Source organism: Globicephala melas, chromosome 19 (genome assembly GCF_963455315.2).
Source record: "Globicephala melas chromosome 19, mGloMel1.2, whole genome shotgun sequence".
Taxonomy (NCBI): domain Eukaryota; kingdom Metazoa; phylum Chordata; class Mammalia; order Artiodactyla; family Delphinidae; genus Globicephala; species Globicephala melas.
In genome coordinates this window covers 50,374,442-50,397,462 of record NC_083332.1, presented here as the reverse complement: position 1 = coordinate 50,397,462, position 23,021 = coordinate 50,374,442, and the positions used below count along the sequence as shown (strand labels likewise).

The 23,021-nt window shown below is 40.0% G+C and overlaps 1 protein-coding gene across 4 annotated transcripts in view; it reads right to left on the bottom strand.

Annotated features, from left to right (window-relative positions):
• ZFP1 (ZFP1 zinc finger protein) overlaps positions 1 to 22,770 on the bottom strand; it is a 38,894-nt gene extending 16,124 nt beyond the window's left edge. Inside the window, exons 1-2 of one of the 4 annotated variants that reach the window (XR_011376923.1) lie at positions 19,159 to 19,323; positions 16,144 to 16,202 (exon numbers count right to left, since the gene is read on the bottom strand). Coding sequence is in view for 1 of the 4 variants with exons in the window: in XM_070044126.1 (XP_069900227.1) it covers positions 16,144 to 16,158 (15 nt within the window). In the remaining 3 variants the exon portion in view is untranslated. Of the gene's footprint in view, positions 1 to 16,143; positions 16,203 to 19,158; positions 19,324 to 22,619 lie in introns of those variants that run through there. The other 3 variants (XM_070044126.1, XM_060288448.2, XM_070044124.1) reach the window with 3 other exon arrangements.
• Positions 22,771 to 23,021: the final 251 nt, after the last annotated feature.

Genomic DNA, 23,021 nt, shown 5'->3' with positions numbered 1-23,021 from the left:
TCAATGGACAGATCATCCAGACAAAATCCATAAGGAAACACAGACCTTAAATGACACATTAGACCACATGGACTTATTGATATTTATAGAGCATTCCATCCAAAAGTAGCAGAATACACTTTCTTCTCAAGTGCACGTGGAACATTCTCCAGGATAGATCACATGCTGGAGGCAAAGCGAACCTCAGTAAATTTAAGAAAATTGAAATCATATCAAACATCTTTTCTGAACACAACACTATAAGATTAAAAATCAACTACAAGAAAAAAACTGTAAAAAACACAAACACGTGGAGGCTAAACAATATGCTACTAAACAACAAATGGATCACTGAAGAAATCAAAGAGGAAATCAAGAAAAACCCAGAGACAAATTAAGACAAAAGCATGACAATCCAAAACCTATGGGACAAAACAAAAGCAGTTCTAAGAAGGAAGTTTATAGCAAAGCATTCTCACCTCAAGAAACAAGAGAAATCTCACAAAAACAACCTAACCTTACACCTAAAGAAACTAGAGAAAAAAACAACAAACAAAACACAGAATTAGCAGAAGGAAAGAAATCATAAAGATCAGAGCAAAATAAATGCAATAGAGACAAAGAAAATTAAAGAAAAGATCAATGAAACTAAAAGCTGTTTCTCTGAAAAGGTAAACAAAATTGATAAACCTTTAGCCAGATTCATCAAGAAAAAAAAAGGAGAGTGCTCAAATCAATAAAATTAGAAATGAAAAAGTTACAACAGACACCACAAAAATACAAAGGCTCATAAGAGACTATTGCAAGCAACTATACGCCAATAAAACGGACAACCTAGAAGAAATGGACAAACTCTTAGAAAGGTACAACCTTCAAGACTGAACCAGGAAGAAATACAAAACATGAACAGACCAATCACAAGTACTGAAATTGAAACTGTGATTTAAAAAATTCCAATAAACAAAAGTTCAGAACCAGATGGTTGCACAGGCAAATTCTATCAAACATTAAGAGTTAACATCTATCCTGAAACTCTTCCAAAAAATTGCAGAGGAAGGAACACTCCCAAGCTCATTCTACAAGGCCACCATCACCCTGATACCAAAACCAGACAAAGATACCACAAAAAAAAGAAAACTACAGGCCAGTATCACTCATGAACATAGATGCAAAAATTCAACAAAACAGTAGCAAACCAAATCCAACAATACATTAAAAGGATCATGATCAAGTGGGATTTATCCCAGGGATGCAAGGATTTTTCAATATCTGCAAACCACTGAATTAACAACCTGAAGAATATGCCACATTAACAACTTGAAGAATAAAAACCACATTATCTCAATAGATGCAGGAAAAGGGACTTCCCTGGTGGTCTAGAGGTTAAGACTTTGCCTTCCGATGCAGGGGGTGCAGGTTCAATCCCTGGTTGGGGAGCTAAGATCCTACATGCTTTGTGGCCACAAAACAAACAAAAAACATAAAAAACAGAAGCAATATTGTAACAAATTCAATGAAGACTTTAAAAATGGTCCACATTAAAAAAAACCAAACAAAAAACAAACTGAAAAAAAAATAGATGCAGAAAAAGCTTTTGACAAAATTCAACACCCATTTATGATAAAAATCTCTCCAGAAAATGGGCATAGAGGGAACCTACCTCAACATAATAAAGGCCATATACGACACACCCACAGCTAACATCATTCTCAATGGTGAAAAACTGAAAGCATTTCTTCTAAGATCAGGAACAAGACAAGGATGTCCACTCTCGCCACTATTATTCAACATAGTTTTGGAAGTCCTAGTCCCAGAAATAGGAGAATAAAAAGAAATAAAAGGAATCCACATTGGAAAACAAGAAGTAAAACTGTCACTGTTTGCAGATGACATTATACTATACTTAGAAAATCCTAAAAATGCTACTGGAAAACTACTAGAGCTCATCAATGAATCTGGTAAAGTTGCAGGATACAAAATTGATACACAGAAATCTATTGCATTCCTATACACTAAAAACGAAAGATCACAAAGAGAAATTAAGGAAACAATTCCATTTACCATCTCATCAAAAAGAATAAAATACCTAGGAATAAACCTACCTAAGGAGGCAAAAGACCTGTATTGAGAAAACTGTAAGATACTGATGAAAGGAATCAAAGATGACACATATGGAGAGATATACCATGGTCTTGGAGTGGAAGAATCAATACTGTCAAAATGACCATACTACATAAAGCAATCTACAGATTCAACACAATCCTTATCAAATGACCAATGGCATTTTTTCACAGAAGTAGGAAAAAATTTTTTTAAATTTGTATGGAAACACAAAAAGACCCAGAATAGGGCTTCCCTGGTGGCGCAGTGGTTGCGAGTCCGCCTGCCGATGCAGGGGACACAGGTTTGTGCCCCGGTCTGGGAAGATCCCACATGCTGCATAGCGGCTGGGCCCGTGAGCCATGGCCACTAAGCCTGCGCCTCCGGAGCCTGTGCTCCACAATGGGAGAGGCCACAACAGTGAGAGGCCCGTGTACCACAAAAAAAAAAAAAAAAAAAGACCCAGAATAGCCAAAACAATCCGGAGAAAGGAAAACAGAGCTGGAGGAATCAGGCTGCCTGACTTCAGACTATACTACAAAGCTACAGTAATCAAACCAGTATGGTACTGGTACAAAAACAGAAATATAGATCAGTGCAACAGGATACAAAACCCAGAGATAAACCCATGCACCTATGGTCAATTAATCTACGACAAAGGAGGCAAAAACATACAAAGGAGAAAAGACAGTCTCTTCAATAAATGGTGCTGGGAAAACTGGACAGCTACATGTAAAAGAATGACATTAGAACATTCTCTAACACCATACACAAAAACAAACTCAAAACGGATTGAAGAGCTAAATGTGAGGTCAGATACCATAAAACTCTTGGAGGAAAACAGGCAGAACACTCTGATATAAATGGCAGCAGTATCTTTTTTGATCCACCGCCTAGAGGAATGAAAATAAAACAACAATAAACAAATGGGACCTAATTAAAGTTAAAAGCTTTTGCACAGCAAAGGAAACCATAAACAAAAAGGCAACCCACAGAATGGGAGAAAATATTTGCAAACAAAGCAACCAACAAGGGATTAATCTCCAAAATATACAAACAGCTCATGCAGCTCAAGAGCAAAACAACAACCCAATCAAAGAATGGGCAGAAGAGCTAAATAGAGATTTTTCCAAAGAAGACATATAAAATGCCAAAAAGCACATGAAAAAATGCTCAACATTGCTAATTATTAAAGAAATGCAAATCAAATCTACAACAAAGTATCACCTCAGAACAGTGAGAATGGCCATCATCAAAAAGTCTACAAACAACAAATGCTGGAGAGTATGTGAAGAAAAGAGAACCCTCCTACACTGCTGGTGGGAATTTTAAATTGGTACTGCCACTATGGAGAACAGCATAGACGTTCCTTAAAAAACTAAAAATAGAGCTACCACATGACCCAGCAATCCCACTCCTTGGCATATATCCAAAGAAAAGCATACTTCAAAAAGATACATGCACCCCAATGTTCACTGCAGCACTATTTACAATAGCCAAGACATGGAAGCAACCTAAGTATCCATCAACAAAGGAACTGATAAAGAAGACGTGGTACGTACACACACACACACACACACACACACACACACACACACAGGAGTATTACTCAGCCATAAAAAATAATGAAATAATGCCATTTGAAGCAACATAGATGGATCCAGAGATTATCATACTAAGTGAAGTCAGAGAAAGAAAAATATATGATATCACACATGTAAAATCTAAAAAAATGACACAAATGAACTTATTTACAAAACAGAAAGACTCACAGACTTAGCAAACAAATTTATGGTTACCAAAGTGGAAAGGTGGGGAGAGGGATAAATTAGGAGGTTGGGATTAACATATACACACTACTCTATAACAGGGGGGCGGAGTCAAGATGGCAGTGTGGGAAGACGCAGAGTTCACATCTCCCCACAACTAGGGCACCTGCCAGACACTGGTGGGGGACCTTGACGCCCAAGGAGACAGGAGGAATGCCCAAGCAAACTGGTAGGACGTGGGGGGACTGAGGGGGGAGGAGAAGTGGAGGCCAGACAGGACCAGCACCCTGAGGGGTGGCTGAGAGTGGGAGAGGGGTTCCCATGCCTGGAAGGACCCTTGGGGGCTCAGAGCAGGGGGGAGTGTGCCCACCATTTCCCCTGCCCAATCGGCTGGGGAAGTCTGCCTGGATCTCAGGCCAGGTCCTATGCCCTCAGAGGCCCCCTCTGGGCCACATTGGTCCTAGGGGCAAGGAGGCAGGCCAGGGGAGAACAGGAGAAGCAGGAAGGAGGGGCCCTCCAGGACCAGAGGAGCAGGAGAGGAGCGGAAGGCATTGGCCCCACCTGCTCTGGCCCGGGAAGCCTGCTGAGCTCCCATGCTGGGTCCCCCACCCTCCAAAGCCCCCTCCAGGCCATGTGGGTCCTGGGGGCATAGAAAGTAAGCTGGGGGAGAACAGGAGGTTGGGGGGAGAATGCAGGTGGGAGAGGCCCTCCAGGACCAGAGGAGCAGGAGAAGAGTGGAAAGTGTGGACCCGCCCACTCAGGCCCAGGAAGCCTGCTGGGCTCCCAGGTGGGGTCCCCCACTCTCTGAGACGAGAGGCATGCCTTGGCCCCTTCTGTTCCGCTGAGCTTCAGCTCCACCCCCCTACACTGCCCAGGGCCTCTTCCAGTCCTGTAGGTCCTAACCATAGGCCCCGCCTACCACACAAACCCCGCCCCTGCTTAGGTCCCACCCTCCACAGCCAAGGCCTTTTACACTTTTTTTTTCCTTCTCTTTTTTACTATTGTGGTTCTGTTTTACCTTCCGGTTGTTGTTTCATCTATATTTTTATTTTCATATTCTTTCTAACATATCTATTAGTTTCCTAGTCTAAATTTATTTTTTAAACTCTTTGTTATTGGTTTTTTCTTTTTTTTCCACCATGCACAGCTTGCAGGATCTTGGTTCATTAGCTGGGGGTTGGGCCGAAGCTCCTGTGGTGGGAGCTCTGAGTCTGAATCACTGTACTGACAGAGAATGTCAGACTCCAAGGAATATTCATTGAAGTCGCCTGGAGGTCATCATATCAGCACCAAGACCCAGCTCCACCCAACAGCCTACAAACTACAGTGTTGGAAGCTTCAGGCCAAACAAGCTGTAAGACAGGAACACAATCCCACCAATCAAAAAAATAAAACAAAAAGAGAGCAAAAAATTATGTCACAGATGAAGCAAGGTAAAAACCTACAAGATCAAATAAATGAAGAGGAAATACGCAATCTACCTGAAAAAGAAATCAGAGTAATGAAAGTAAAGATGATTTAGAATCTAAGAAATAAAATGGAGGCACGGACTGAGAAAATACAGGAAATGTTTAACAAAGATCTAGAAGAACTAAAGAACAGAGATGAACAACACAATAACTGAAATGAAAACTACACTAGAAGGAATCTATAACAAGATCACATAGCCATTACACACTCTACTGTTCGTTTACCTTGTATTTCTCATTTATTCTCAATTCTATGAAAACTTTACATATTTAATTATCACCACTGATTGTGATGTAGCTCTCTCTTCATTATGGCTGTTTGAAGTTCAATCTCCGGGTGATTCTTCAGGAAGGCCTCAGGCTTCCTCTGAATTATTAAATGCTAATCACAGTTAAAAAAAAAAGGAATCAATAACAGAATAAAAGAGGCAGAAGAAAAAGTAAGTGAGCTGGAAGACAAAATGGTGGGAATAACTGCCAAGGAGCAGAATAAAGAATGAAAATAACTGAAGACAATCTCAGACACCTCAGGGACAACACTAAACGCACCAACATTTGAATTACAGGGGTCCCAGAAGAAGAAGAGAAAAAGAAAGGGTCTGAGAAAATATTTGAAGAGATTTATAGTGGAAAACTTCCCTAATATGGGAAAGGAAATAGTCACCGAAGTCCAGGAAGCACAGAGAGTCCCATATAGGATAAACCCTAGGAGAAAGATACCAAGACACATTAATCAAACTAACAAAATGTAATTTAAAAAAATATTAAAAGCAGCAAGGGAAAAACAAAAAGTAACATACAAAGGAATCCCCATAAGGTTATCAGCTGATTTTTCAGCAGAAACTCTGCAGGCCAGAAGGAAGTGGTAGAATATACTTAAAGTGATGAAAGAAAAAACCTACAACCAAGATTGCTCTACGCAGCAAGATCAGATTAGATGGAGATCAAAAGCTTTTCAGACAAGCAAAAGTTAAAGGAATTCAGCACCACCAAACCAGCTTTACAGCAAATGCTAAAGAAACTTCTCTAGGCGGGAAACACGAGAAGAAAAAGACCCACAAAAACAAACCCAAAACAATTAAGAAAATGGTAATAGGAACATACATATTGATAATAACCTTAAATGTAAATGGACTAAATGCCCCAACCAGAAGACACACACTGGCTGAATACATACAAAAACAAGACCCATATATATGCTGTCTACAAGAGACCCACTTCAGACCTAGGGACACATACAGACTGAAAGTGAAGGGATGGAAAAAGATATCCCATGCAAATGGAAATCAAAAGAAAGCTGGAGTAGCAATAGTCGTATCAGATAAAAGAGACAAAGGACACTACATAATGATCAAGGGATCAATCCAAGAAGAAAATATAACAATTATAAATATTTATGCACCCAACATAGGAGCACCTCAATACATAAGGCAAATGTTAACAACCATGAAAGGGAAAATCGACAGTAACACAATAATAGTAGTGGATTTTAACACCCCCCTTATAACAATAGACAGATCATCCAAACAGAAAATAAATAAGGAAACACAAGCTTTAAATGACACAATAGATGAGAAAGATTTAACATTCCACCCCAAAGTGGCAGAATACACTTTTTCTCAAGTGCACACGGAACATTCTCCAGGATAGATCACATCTTGGGTCACAAATCAAGCCTTGGAAAATTTAAGAAAATTGAAATTGTATCAAGCATCTTTTCTGACCACAATGCTATGAGACTGGAAATCAATTACCAGAAAAAAACTGTAAAAACCACAAATACATGGAGGCTAAACAGTGTGCTACTATATAACCAAGAGATCACTGAAGAACTCAAAGAAAAAATTAAAAAATACACAGAAACAAATAACAATGAAAACACGACGACCAAAAACCTATGGGACGCAGCAAAAGCAGCTGTTAGAAGGAAGTTTATAGCAATTCAATCTCACCTCAACAAACAAGAAAAATCTCAAATAAACAATCTGACTCTACACTTAAAACAAGTAGAGAAAGAAGAACAAAGAAAACCCCAAGTCAGTAGAAGGAAAAGAATCATAAAGATCAGAGCAGAAATTAATGAAACAGAAACACAGAAAACAATAGCAAAGATCAATAAAACTAAAAGCTGGTTCTTTGAGAAGATAAACAAAATTGATAAACCCTTACCCAGACCCACCAAGAAAAAAAGGGAGAGGATGCAATTCAATAAAATTAAAAATGAAAAAGGAGAAATCACAACTGACACCACAGAAATACAAAGGATTGTAAGAGACTACTACAAACAGCTATATGCCAATAAAATGGACAACCACGAAGAAACGGACAAATTCTTGTAAAGGTACAATTTTTCAAGACTGAACCAGGAAGAATTAGAAAATATAAACAAACCTACCACAAGTCATGAAATTGAAACTGTAATTAAAAATCTTCCAACAAACGAAAGTCCAGGACCAGATGGTTTCACAGACGATTTCTATCAAACATTTAGAGAAGAGCTAACACCAATCTTTCTCATACTCTTCCAAAAAATTGCAAGGGAAGAACACTCCCAAATTCATTCTACAAAGCCACCTTTACGCTGATACCAAAACCAGAAAAAGGTATCACAAAAAGAAGAAAATTATAGACTAATATTACTGATGAACATAGATGCAAAAATCCTGAAGAAAATACTAGCAAACAGAATCCAACAAGATATTAAAAGGATCATACAGCATGATCAAATGGGATTTATCCCAGGGATGCAAGGATTCTACAACATACAGAAATCAATCAGTATGATACACCATATTAACAAATTAAGGAATAAAAACCATAGGATCATCTCAATAGATGCAGAAAAAGCTAGTCACAAAATTCAACACCCATTTATAATAAAAACTCTCCAGAAAATGGGCATAGAGCAAACCTACCTCAACATAATAAGGGCCATATATGACAAACCCACAGCAAACATCATACTCAATGTGAAAAACTGAAAGCATTTCCACTAAGATCAGGAACAAGACAAGGATGTCCATTCTCACCACTCTTATTCAACATAGTTTTGGAAGTCATGGCCATGGCAATCAGAGAAGAATAAGAAATAAAAGGAATACAAATTGGAAAAGAAGGAGTAAAACTGTCACTGTTTGCAGATGACATGATACATACACAGAAAATCCTAAAGATGCTACCAGAAAATTACTAGAACTAATCAATGAATTTGGTAAGGATACAAAATTAATGCACAGCAATCTCTGGCATTCTTATACCCTAACACTGAAAAATCAGAAAGAGAAATTAAGGAAACACTCCCATTTACCATTGCAACAAAAAGAATAAAATATCTAGGAATAAACCTACCTAAGGAGGGGAAAGACTTGTACTTTGAAAACTGTAATACACTGATGAAAGAAACCAAAGACGACATAAACAGATGGAGAAATATACCATGTTCTTGGATTAGAAGAATCAATATTGTGAAAATGACTACACTACCAAAAGCAATCTACAGATTCAATGCAATCCCCATCAAACTACCAATGGCATTCTTCACAGAATTAGAACAAAAAATCTTACAATTCATATGGAAACACAAAAGACCCCGAATAGCTAAAGCAATCTTGAGAAAGAAAAATGGAGCTGGAGGAATCAGGCTCCCCGACTTCAAACTATACTACAAAGCTATAGTAATCAAGAGAGTATGGTACTGGCACAAAAAGAGAAATATAGACCAATGGTACAGGATAGAATGCCCAGCAATAAACCCACTCACATATAGTCATCTAATTTATGACAAAGGAGGCAAAAATATACAATGGAGAAAAGACAACCTCTTCAATAAGTGGTGCTGGGAAAACTGGACAGCTACATGTACAAGAATGAAACTAGAACACTACCTAACACCATACACAAAAATAAACTCAAAATGGATTAAAGACCTAAATGTAAGACCAGACACTGTAAAACTCTTAGAGAAGAACATAGGAAAAACATTTTTTTTTGTTTGTTTGTTTTGCGGTACGTGGGCCTCTCACCGTTGTGGCCTCTCCCGTTGCGGAGCACAGGCTCCGGACGCGCAGGCTCAGCGGCCATGGTTCACGGGCCCAGCCGCTCCGCGGCATGTGGGATCTTCCCAGACCGGGGCACGAACCCACGTCCCCTGCATCGGCAGGCAGACTCTCAACCACTGCGCCACCAGGGAAGCCCGGCTAAACACTTTTTGACATAAAGGACAGCAAGATCTTTTTTGACCCACCTCCTGGAGTAATAAAAATAAAAACAAAAATAAACAAATGAGGCCTAATTAAACTTAAAACCTTTTGCACAGCAAAGGAAACCGTAAACAAGATGAAAGACAACCCTCAGAATGGGAGGAAATATCTGCAAGTGAAACAACAGACAGAGGATCAATCTCTAAAATATATAAACTGCTCATGGAGCTCAATATCAAAAAAACAAACAACCCAATTAAAAAAGGGATGGAAGACCTAAATAGACATTTCACCAAAGAAGACAAAGAGATGGCCAAGAGGCACATGAAAAGATGGTCAACATCACTAATTATTAGAGAAATGCAATTAAAACTACAATGAGGTATCACCTCACACTGGTCAGAAAGGCCATTATCAAAAAATCTAGACACAGTAAATGCTGGAAAGGGTGTGGTGAAAAGGGAACCCTGCTGCACTGTTGGTGAGGATGTAAATTGATACAACTACTAGGGAGAACAGTATGGAGGTTCCTTAAAAAACTAAAAATTGAACTACCATATGACCCAGCTATCGCACTACTGGGTATATACCCTGAGAAAACCATAATTCAAAAAGAGACATGTACCACAATGTTTACTGCAGCACTATTTAGCCAGGACATGGAAGCAACCTAAATGTCCATCAACAGATGAATGGATAAAGAAGATGTGGCACATATATACAATGGAATATTACTCAGCCATAAAAAGAAACGAAACTGAGTTACTTGTAGTGAGGTGGATAGACCTAGAGTCTGTCATACAGAGTGAAGTAAGTCAGAAAGAGAAAAACAAATACCATATGCTAACGCATATATATGGAATCTAAAAAAAAAAAAATGGTATTGATGAACCTAATGGCAGGGCAGGAATAAACATAGACGCAGAGAATGGAGTTGAGGACATGCGGAGGGGAGAGGGAAGCTAGGGCGAAATGAGAGCAGCATCAACATATATACACTACCAGATGTGAAACAGATAGCTACTGGGAAGCAGCCGCATAGCACAGGGAGATCAGCTCGCTGCTATGTGACGACCTAGAGGGGTGGGATAGGGAGGGTGGGAGGGAGGTTCAAGAGGGAGGAGATATGGGGATATATGTATGCATATGGCTGATAAACTTTGTTGTACAACAGAAACACAGTATTGTGAAGCAATTATACTCCAATAAAGATGTATTTTTAAAAAGTAAACAAAATAAAATCAAGTGGGTAATGAGGGACTTCCCTGGTGGTCCAGTGGGTAAGACTCCGCACTCCCAATGCAGGTGGCCTGGGTTCGATCCCTGGTCGAGGAACTAGATCCCACATGCATGCTGCAACTAAGAAGTCTGCATGCCGCAACTAAAGATCCTGTGTGCTGCAATGAAGATCCTGCATGCCGCAACTAAGACCAGGCGCAACCAAAATAAATAAATTTTTTTTTAGAAAAGATAATCAACAAGGATCTACTGTATAGCACAGTGTACTCTAATAACCTATATGGGAATAGAATCTGAAAAAGTAGATATATGTATGTTTAACTAAATCACTTTGCTGTACACCTGAAACACAACATTGTAAGTCAAATATACTCCAATATAAAATAAAAAATTTTAAAAAAAGGTAGGTATGGCTATATTTAAATCAGACAAGGGGTATGACCAGAGGTAAAGAGGGACATCCCAAAATGATAGAACAGTAAATCCATCTGGAAGACAGAAAAATCGTAAGTGTGCATGCACTCAATAAATGTACATGAACTCAATACAGCTTCAAATTACATCAAGCAAAAACTGACAGAACTAAAGTGAAGAATGGACAAATCCACATTCATATTATCTATAAACCAAGTATCAGATCAGAATGAAGACATTTTCAGAAAAGCAAAGTTTAAAAAAATGTATTTCTCACATACCCTTTCTCAAGAAGCTACTGAAGAATCTACTTCAATAAAACAGTAATTCAAAAAAGACAAAGACAGGGGAAAAGGCAAACAAAAGATCAGTAGGAAAGGTGAAGGAAATCCCTAGGAGGAGTTTGAAGGACATTGCAGAATGGTAGTGATTCTCCATTAATACTAAATTGTTTGTCATACAGATTGGAATAGTGTGATTCAAAAGTAGGTATTTTGAGGGCCATCATAAGATGCCTAGTGACATCGTATCACCTTGTTAACCTGAGGGCAGAATACCCTAGTGATCCTGGCCCAGCTTCTTATCTGTTGGGGTTGGTTTAACTTTGGTTTGGCTTGTCTTACACAAGTCCTGATGACATCTATCTCTCCCCTCCACACCAGGCTGACTTGGATCACATGAGGACACTCATTTCATCTCACAGAAGTACTCTGCTTTGATCTATTCCTGAGAGTTGGCAGTTGACTAGTGAGCTAAGAAGCAGAGAACACTGAGCAGCCCACTCACTCTAATTATATTCTTGTCAGACATTCAATACCTGATTCACACTCTGACCCTGCCAGATGGTCCAACCATGTGAGCCCTATGTTTTCCTATGTTTTTCATGACCTTGCCAATGACTTCTCCAAATGAGATTTTTGTAAACTCTCAGAAAAACTGAAGCCAGACTATGACTCAGAGACTCTATTCAGCTCATCTCCCAGGAGCCTTTATTCAATAGTAGCAGAATTTCTACACACAATTAGATTTCTGCTTGCTTGATAAGTTTTGCCACATTGCTCCCCAGTAAGTCTGTACCATTTTTTACTACCACAAACAATGCATGAGTGGTTTCACCACTCTATAGCTAACACTGGCTAATATATCTCGAAAAAACAATGATAAAAATCTTAAGTCTTGCTAAAGGAAACATTGGTACATAAAAGGACATCTTTTAGACTGTATACATCTAGAAAAAGAAAAAAAACTCCACCAGACAAAAAATTATGCAATATAAATCGCAGTTATAGTTTTTCAAGACTGAATTTTGTATTGATTAGGGATATATACATACATGGTAAAATCTTTGAGGAAAGCAAGGGAATAAATAACAAAAATGTCAAGATAGTGGCTACTTACTAGCAGGATTCAATCAGAGAATGTATCATAAAGAACAGATAGGGACTTCCCTGGTGGCGCAGTGGTTAAGATTCCATGCTCCCAATATGCAGGGGGCCCGGGTTCGATCCCTGGTCAGGGAACTAAATCCCACATGCATGCCACAACTAAGAGTTTGCATGCCGCAACTAAGGAGTTGGCGAGCCACAACTAAGGAGCCCACCTGCTACAACTATGCAGCTCGCAAGTAAGACCCAGCACAACCAAATAAATAAATAAATTTTTTTTTTTTTTTTTTTGCTGTACGTGGGCCTCTCACTGTTGTGGCCTCTCCCGTTGCGGAGCACAGGCTCCGGACGCCCAGGCCCAGCGGCCATGGCTCACGGGCCCAGCCGCTCCGCGGCATGTGGGATCCTCCCGGACCGGGGCACAAACCCGTGTCCCCTGCATTGGCAGGCGGACTCTCAACCACTGCGCCACCAGGGAAGCCCCAATAAATAAATATTTTTAAAAAAGAACAGATAATGTTCTATTTCTTAATGTGAGTGCCCATTTATTCTTTAAAGTACACATATTTTTATACATGTTATAACATGTATAAAGAGTATTATAATGCTTTATACACTCATCTGTACACATATTACATTACACAATAAAAAAAATCAGAAAAAAATGAGGAAACTCTATGCTCTGATATGGAAAGACTTCAAAAATATGTTATTGAGTGATAAAAACACACATAATCAAGAGAATGAAAAGACAAAGACATCTTTGTAACACACATACCTGATAAAGGATTGATATCCGAAATATATAAAGAACTCTCAAAACTCAACAATATGAAAACAACCAACCTGATTTAAAAATGGGCCAAAGTGCAGCCAGTATGGAAAACAGTATGGAGGTCCCTCAGAAAACTAAAAATAGAATTACCATATGATCCAGCAATCCCACTCCTGGGCATATATCACCAGACAAAACTATAATTCAAAAAGATACATGCACCCCTATGTTCATAGCAGCACTATTCACAATAGCCAAGACATGGAAGCAACCTAACTGTCCACTGACAGAGGAATGGATAAAGATATGGTATATATATATACAATGGAATACTATTCAGCCATAAAAAAGAATGAAAAATGCCATTTGCAGCAACATGGATGGACCTAGAGATTATCATACTAAATGAAATAACTCAGACAGAGAAAGACAAGTATCATATGATATCACTTATATGTGGAATCTAAGATGACACAAATGAACCTTTCTGTGAAACAGAAACAGAATCACGGGTTGGGGGAGAGATGGAGTGGGAGGTTGGGGTTAGCAGATGTAAGCTATTATATAAACAACAAGATCCTACTGTATAGCACAGGAAACTATATTCAATATCCTATGTTAAACCTTAATGGAAAAGAATATTTAAAAAAAACAATGTATATATAACTGAATAACTTTGCTGTACAGCAGAAATTAACACAGTATTGTAAATCAACTATACTTCAATAAAACAAATTTTTAAAAACGGCTAAAGACCTTAACAGACACCTCACTAAAGAAGATATACAGGTGGCAAATAAACACACGTAAAGATACTCAACATCACGTCATATCATCAGAGAATTATAAATTACAACAACAATAAAACACTGTTAAATGACTATTAAAGTGGCCAAAGTTTGGGACTTCCCTGGTGGTCCAGTGGGTAAGACTCCATGCTCACAATGCAGGGGGCCCAGGTTTGATCCCCAGTTGGGGAACTAGATCCCGCATACATGCCGCAACTAAGACCCGGAGCAGCCTAAATAAATAAATAATAAATAAATGAATATAAAATCATTTTTTTTAAAAAAGTGGGGCTTCCCTGGTGGCGCAGTGGTTGAGAATCTGCCTGCTAATGCAGGGGACAGGGGTTTGAGACCTGGTCTGGGAAGATCCCACATGCCGCAGAGCAACTAGGCAACTAGGCCCACAACTACTGAGCCTGTGCGTCTGGAGCCTGTGCTCCGCAACAAGAGAGGCCGCAATAGTGAGAGGCTCGCGCACCGCGATGAAGAGTGGCCCCCGCTTGCCACAACTAGAGAAAGCCCTCGCACAGAAACGAAGACCCAACACAGCCAAAAATAAATAAATAAAAAGCCAAGCATTTGAAGCCCTTAAAAAAAAAAAAAGTGGCCAAAGCTCACAACACTGACAACACCAAATGCTGACGAGGATGTGGAGCAACAGGAACTCTCACTCACTGCTGGTGGGAATGCAAATGTTACAGCTACTCTGGAAGACAGTCTGGCAGTTTCTCACAAAACTACACATATTCTTGCTGTACACACTGGCAATTGTGTTCCTTAGCATTTACCCAAATGATTAACTTATATCCACACAAAACACTGCACAGACATGTTTATAGCAGCTTAATTCATAATTGTCAAAACTTGGCAACAACCAAGATGTCCTTCAATTGCTGAATGGGTAAATAAATGATAGTACATCCAGACAATGGAATATTATTCAGTGATAAAAAGAAATGAGCTATCAGCCATGAAAACACATGGAGGAACTTTAAATGCGTATTACTAAGTGAAAGAAACCAATCTGAAAAGGCTACATACTGACTGATTCCAACTGTATGATGTTCTAGAAAAGGCAAAACTAGGGGGACAGTAAAAAAAAAAAAAAAAAAAATCAGTGGTTTCCAGGTGCGCAAGGAAAGTGGGGGAGTAGATGGAGCACAGGGGATTTTGTGGGCAGTGAAACTATTCTGTAAGATATGATAATGGTGGGTACACGTCATTATGTATTTGTCAAAATGCACAGAATGCATGACACCAAAAGCAAATCCTAATGTAAACTATGGACTTTACTTAAAGTATCAATATTGGCTCATCAACTGTAACAGGTATACCACATTAATGCAAGATGTTAGTAACAGGGGAAACTGTGCAGAGGGAGAAAAGGAGTATATGGGAACTCTGTACTTTTCACTTAAATTTTCCATAAGCCCAAAACTGCTCTAAAAAATTAAGTCTGTTCATTAAAAGTAAAACAAAACACATATAAACAGAACAGTATGATTAATATGCTATCTTATAATAACCTGTACTTATACTTGTGTAAATATGTACAAATACATTCTGCAATGCCATTCAAGAAAGTAATGACAATGGAACTCATGGAAATTAGGGGGAGAATTTAAATACACACCCGCATATTTAGTGAGTTCTCTAGCATCATGCTAATCTGACCAGAAAAATAAAATACACACTATAGTACCCTGAAGAATGCTATATGAAATAACCAGAGACAAAATAATAAGCTGTTTAATTTTTTTTTCTGGGGATGCTGTTCAAAACACCATCTATATGAAGGTCCGTAAAATTTATTCAGACCTAATACTAGAGAACCAAGGAAATGGTATTCATAATCAATGCAAGACACTTAATTAACTTGATTTACTTTTTGGCTGCTGGTATTGATTATTCTTACTATGTTTTCCTGAGTTTTACTCATTTATACCTTTCTATTTCATTTTCTAGGTCCTTATAAACTTCCTCAAATGCACAGAAAAATAAAATTGGGAATAAACAAACAACTCACCTGGGATTTGTTCATTTTCTACAGCTTTTGGGTAAAGGCAGAGAACTATGAAGGCAGAACTGAAATAGAGGAAAAAGAAAGGTATTGTTATTAAAGATCTGGCCTGCCTCAGAACTTCTAGAATGACTTGTTTGGAAATCCTTACACATCACCTGAGAAAATACCACCTCCTGAGCTAGTCCTTTTGCCTGTTCAGAAGGGGCAAAAAGGATCATGCTGGCAGCACTCACTTTCAATCAAACATTATGAAATATCTGAAAAGGTAAGACAAAGACAACCCACTATCAACTGACAAAACAGTCAAAAGAAACCATGATTGATTAAATTATTGGACAGGGAATTTAAAACTATGATTCATATATTAAAGCTTTAAAGGAAAAGATTTACAAAATGAACAGAGAATTTCGAGATGGAAACTTCAAGAAAAAAATGGAAATGCTAAGAAAAGCACAGTAACAGAGTCGAAAGAATACCTTCAATAGGTATTACAACAGAGTTGAGGAAATTTTCAGTAAATCTGAAGATAGGTCAAAAGAAATTACCCAAACTGAGACACAAAGAGAAAGCAAAGGGGGAAAAAGAAGGACAGAGAATCCAAGGGCTGTAGTACAATATCAAATGGCCTAACAAAAATGTATTGGGATCCCAGGGACTTTCCTGGTGGTCCAGTAGTAAAGAATCTTTCTCCCAATGCAGGAACGCAGGTTCGATCCCTGGTTGGGGAGCTAAGATCCCACATGCCGCGGGGCAATTAAGCCCTTGCACCACAACTACTGAGCTCATGAGCCTCAACTAGAGAGCCCGCGTGCCGCAAACGACACAGCACACGCACCACAACTAGAGAGAGAAAATCCTGCATGCCACAGCTAGAGAGAAGCCCATGTGCTGCAACGAAGTGCCCGCGTGCTGCAACGAAAGATCCCGCGTGCTGCAACTAAGACCTGACATAGCCAAAAATAAATAAAATAAATAAATAAATAAATAAATAATCTTTAAAAAAATGTATTGGAATCCAAAAAGAAGAGAAAATGGGACAGAAGAAGTATTGAAGACATAATGACCAAGGATTTTCCAAAAATACTGAATGATATCAAACCACAGATCCAAGAAACTCAGATAATTTATCCAAAAAGGATAAATATCAAAAAACAAAATAAAATGGACACATCTGGACATACCATATTCAAACCAATGGAAACCAAAATTAGAGAGAAATTCTTGAAAGCAGCCAGAAAAAAAACCTGACATGTTACATACAGACATACCTCATTTTATTGCTCATCACAGATTGCCTTTTTTTTTTTTTTAAACAAATTGAAGGTTTGTGGTAACTTTGCATTGTCAGATGATGGTCAGCATTTTTTAGTGATAAAGTACTTTTAAATTAAGGTATGCACATTTTTTTTAGACATAATGATATTGCACACTTAATAGACTGCAGTAAAGGTAAACATGACTTTTATATGCACTGAGAAACCAAAATATTCATGTGACTTGCTTTATTGCAGTGATCTGGAACTGAATTAAAGAATCACAGAGAATTTCTCATCAGAAACTATACAAGCTGGAAGACAATGTAGTGACATCTTTAAAGTGCTTTAAAAAAGAAAAAGAAAAAAAAAAAAAAGAAAAAACTACCAATCCAGTATTCTATACCCAGCAAATACATCTTTCAAAAAATAAAAGTGAAAATAAAAACCTTTTCAAACAAACAAAAACAGAAAATTCATTCCCAGTAGACCTGTACTACAAGAAATATTTAAAGAAGTTCTTCAGGTAGAAGGAATATGATAACAGACAGAAATGTGGATCTACACGAAGAAATAAAGATCTCTGGGAATGGTTAAAATGAAGAGAAATATAAAAGACATTTTTTCTTACTTTTAATCAATCTAAAAGATACTTGACTGTCTAAAGCAAAAAGAGTAGACAAGTTTTGTGAACTTATAGCATACGTAAAATATATAACGATAATAGCACATAGATGAGATGATGAAATTGTTGATGGCAGTATATTGTTTTAAGGATCTTACATTACACACAAACAACAGACTATATTTAAAGGTTCACTGTGATTCACTCAAGAAGTTTATTTAAACCTTAGGGCAACCACAAAAAAATTTAAAGAGGTATAAACAATAACCAAATAGTGGAGAAAAATATGGATTCATGAAAAACTACCACTAAATCCAAAAGCAGTCAGAAAAAGAGGAAAATAGGAACAAAGACCAGATGGGCCAAGTAGAAGAAAACTAGTAAGATGGTAGATTTTAACCCAACCATGTCAATAATTCATTGTACAAACACACCAATTAAATGACAAAGGTTGCCAAACTGGATAAAAAAGACCAAACTACGTGCTGTCTAAAAAGCAATGTGTTTGGGACTTCCCTGGTGGCACAGCAGTTAAGAATCTGGCTGCCTATGCAGGGGACACGGGTTCGATCCCCGGTCCGGGAAGATCCCACATGTCCCGGAGCAACTAAGCCCGTGTGCCACAACTACTGAGCCTGTGCTCTAGAGTCCGCACACCACAACTATTGAGCCCACATGCCACAACTACTGAAGCCCGCATGCCTAGAGCCCGTGCCCTGAAGCAAGAGAAGCCACCGCAATGAGAAGCCCACACACTGCAATGAAGAGTAGCCCCTTCCTGCTGCAACTAGAGAAAGCCCGCATGCAGCAATGAAGACCCAACACAGCTAAAAATAAATAAAGTAAAAGCAATGTGTTTTAAATATAAAAACATAGTGACGAAATAAAATTTTAAGACAGAACAAGAAATTTAAACGTAAAATTCTGTCCTTTGGGCCTCCTCCCTCTCTGTTTAGTGTGCAACATCCAGCCGCATTACACATTAACCAGACCTTCTCAAAGATGGGAATGCCTACTCAACCATAAAGATCTTTTTTCTTTCTTCTGATGCTAGCAATGTAACTTCTTAAAAGGTTAACATTCTTTCTCAACTCTGTAAGGGGGTCATGATGACTTGCTGCTCGCTTTGTAAGTGCTTACCTGGACTACTGTATATTGGTGAACTTTATGTCAGTACGTCATTTTGATGTATGATCCTTTGTCTCAAAAAATGTATATGACTGTGCCTTCAACTTCTAACAGGCAGGACAGTACTCAGAGCTTCTTAGAGTCTGTCTCCTGGGTTACAATCCTCAGGCTGGCTCAAATAAAATTCTCTTCCTTCTTGATTGTTAATTGAATTTTCAATAATAGCTAGATCAAAAATAAAAGGATAAAAAATGATATTCCTTGGGACTTCCAGTCCAGGGCAGTCCAGGGGTTAAGACTCCACGCTTCCAATGCAGGGGGCACAGGTTTGATCCCTGGTTGGGGAACCAAGATCCTGCATGCTGCAAGGCACAGCCAAAATAAGAGGAAATAAAAAATAAAAAATGATATTCCTTGCACACACTAATCAAAAGAAAGCTGGACTGATTAATATCAAGCTAAGTAGACTTAATAAGAAATATTACCAGGGATAAAGTGTGATATTACATGTCACTGTGCTAAATGACACATGATAAATGTATCGAATCACCAGAACATATAACAATCCTAAATGTATATGCACAAGAGAACTTCAAAATACAAGAAGCAAAAGTTGATAAAAGTGAAAGAATAAATAGATAAATCACAATTATAACTTGAGACTTCAATATTCTTTTCTCAGTAGGTGACAAGAGAGGTAGATAAAAAAACAGTAAGGATACAGAACTCAACCACACTATCAACCACCCTGAGCCATTTAGTATTGACAGAAAACTCTACCACCAACACAGCACAATAGTCATTAAAGTACATAAAAAACATTCCCAGGGACTTCCCTGGTGGTCCAGTGGTTAAGACTCCACACTCCCAATGCAGGGAGCCCAGATTCAATTCCTGGTCAGGGAACTAGACCCTGCATGGCACAAGAAAGCCCACATGCCGCAACTAAAAAGATCCTGCATGCAGCAACGAAGACCCGGCACAGCCAAATAAATAAATAAATATTTTTTAAAAATCCCCAAGGTAGATCATATCCTTAGCCATGAAACCAATCTCAAGTTTTAAAGAACTGAAATATATAACACAGTATATTCTTTGACCAAAACAGAATTAAACTAGAAATCAATAATAGAAAGAGATGTAGAAAATCCCCTAATGTTTGGAAATTAAATAACAAATTTCTAAATAACCAATGGGTAAAAAAGGAAGTCACAAGGGAAGTTTTTAAAAAACAAGCAAACACAGAATTGAATGGAAATGAAAACAAAACATACCAGAATTTGAGGAATGCAGCTAAAGCAGTATTTAGAGGACAGTATTTAGAGGACGTTTATAGCATTAAAACCAATGTCAAGGGACTTCCCTGATGGCGCAGTGGTTAGGAATCCTCCTGCCAATGCAGGGGACACACGGGTTCAAGCCCTGGTCCAGGAAGATCCCACATGCTGCAGAGCAACTGGGCCTGTGTGCCACAATCGCTGAGCCTGCGCTCTAGAGTCCACGAGCCACGACTGCTGAGCCCATGTGCCACAGCTGCTGAGGCCCGCACGCCTGGAGCCAGTCTCCGCAACAAGGGGGGCCACTGCAATGAGAGGCCTGTGCACGTCAGAGTAGCCCCTGCTCGCGTCAACTGGAGAAAACCCGCACGCAGCAACGAGGACCCAATGCAGCCAAAAAAAAAAACCAATGTCAAGAATAATTGAGACGTTACTACAGATGCTACAGACATTAAAAAGTTATTCTTTCACAAAAGATTGATAAACATTAGCTATGTTAATTAAGGAGAAAAAGGAGCAATCCCAAATACACAAAATAAGAAAAGTGGGAAATATCAACAAACTCAAGAGAAAAAAGATGAAATAATGGAAAAAAAATTCCATCTTCAATAGCAATAAATTACTACATAAGAATAAAGTTAATAAAAATGCGAATATTTTACGAAAAAACTTATAAATGCTGGCAAGAGGGAAAAATGAAAGAGGAACAAATGGGAAGGCCTACAGTAAGATCCAACATCATAAAGGTGTCCATTCCCCCTAATTAAATGTAATCATTAACTGGATCATAATAAAAGTACCAACAGGGCTTCCCTGGTGGCGCAGTGGTTGACAGTCCGCCTGCCGATGCAGGGGACGCAGGTTCGTGCCCCGGTCCGGGAAGATCCCACATGCCGCGGAGCAGCTGGGCCCGTGAGCCATGGCCGCTGAGCCTGCGCGTCCGGAGCCTGTGCTCCGCAACGGGAGAGGCCGCAACAGTGAGAGGCCCGCGTACCGCAAAAAAAAAAAAAAAAAAAAAAGTACCAACAGGGCTTCCCTGGTGGCGCAGTGGTTGAGAATCTGCCTGCTAATGCAGGGAACACGGGTTTGAACCCCGGTCTGGGAGAATCCCACATGCCACGGAGAAACTGGGCCCGTGAGCCACAACTACTGAGCCTGCGCGTCTGGAGCCTGTGCTCCGCAACAAGAGAGGCCGCGATAGTGAGAGGCCCGCGCACCGCGATAAAGAGTGGCCCCCGCTTGCCACAACTAGAGAAAGCCCTTGCACAGAAACGAAGACGCAACACAGCAAAAATAAATTAATTAATAAACTCCTACCTCCAACATCTTAAAAATAAAAGTCCCAACAAATTTCTTTAAAATATAACTTATTCTAAAGTACCAGTGGAAATCATTAGTAAAACTTGTATAATCTCAAAGTAGTGAAGGCTTTTGGGTGTCATAAAAAGGAAGAGCAGTAAATTCAACCATAAAGAAATTCAAAACGCCTCCGTGGCAAAAACCACCAACGAGCAAAATTAAAAGGCAAATAAAAAAATATTTCCCATTCATATGACAAAATACCAGCTGGCTGTGTGACCTTGGGTAAATCACTTCACCAGAGCCTTCACTTTTCCTTCTGTTGAAACTGAGGAACTAAGCGAAGACACAGGGTAGGTGTGAGGATTGGGTGAACACTTCAGCTGAAAAGGCTCTTGCAAAGAGGTCACAGGTCTTACTCATTCAGCAATTTGCGCATCAGGAAACTTGGGAAACCTTTCAAGCCTCCCTCCATCCCGCGAGGCCCTGGGCAGCCGCACGCGGCATCCGGGCGCTGCCAGGTGCGCCCGGCCCCGCCCCCAGCCTCGCCCTGCGCCCGCCCGCCCGCCCGCCCGCCGGGTTTCAGGACCTGCTGCCGCGCGGCCGAAGACCTTCGCGGCGGGTCGGAGGCGCTTTGCCTGACAAAGGGAGGAAGGCTGGCCCTCGCCACCGCCCTCCCCTTCGGCCGTTCCCGCCCCCGCACGTCCGGCCAGGCGGGCCCAGCCGGTCCCGCGCCGAGGAGAGGGCCGGGCCGCCCCAGACACCACCCCGAGGGTCGCCGCCGCCTGCGAGTCACCGAAGTTTGGGCTTCCACCCCACGCGGGCACGAGCCCATCCCTCATCTCCTTCCCCTCGGCCCCCAGACCCCGCGGAGCTGCCTGGCAGGCCCCCTCATACCTGGAGGGGCACAGCCTCCGCTCGTGGCTCAGTGCCAGGCCGGGTCACGGCGCGGGGCGGCTAAAACGCGTGGAGACCGGAGCCCTGTCACCCACTCGCGGCGGGAGGTGGGGGAAGGGCGGCCACCGGCGCGCTCGCAGCATTGCACATGCGCAGATGCAGGGGCTGCTTGCCGTCCCAGGGTCCTCCGAGGGGTGGTCCATCGAACTTCGGGACTACATTTCCCATAAGCCTGCAGGGCCTCACCGTAGGGACTCTCAGGAAAGTCTTCACCTTGTTTAGCCGGTCGGATGAGCGCTGACCAAGCTAATCCCTTGGCCTGGACTTCACTTCCACCAGAGCGGTTTATGAGTTATAACCACTACCTACCCCAAAATACAAATCCTGGCTTTTAAAGATTAC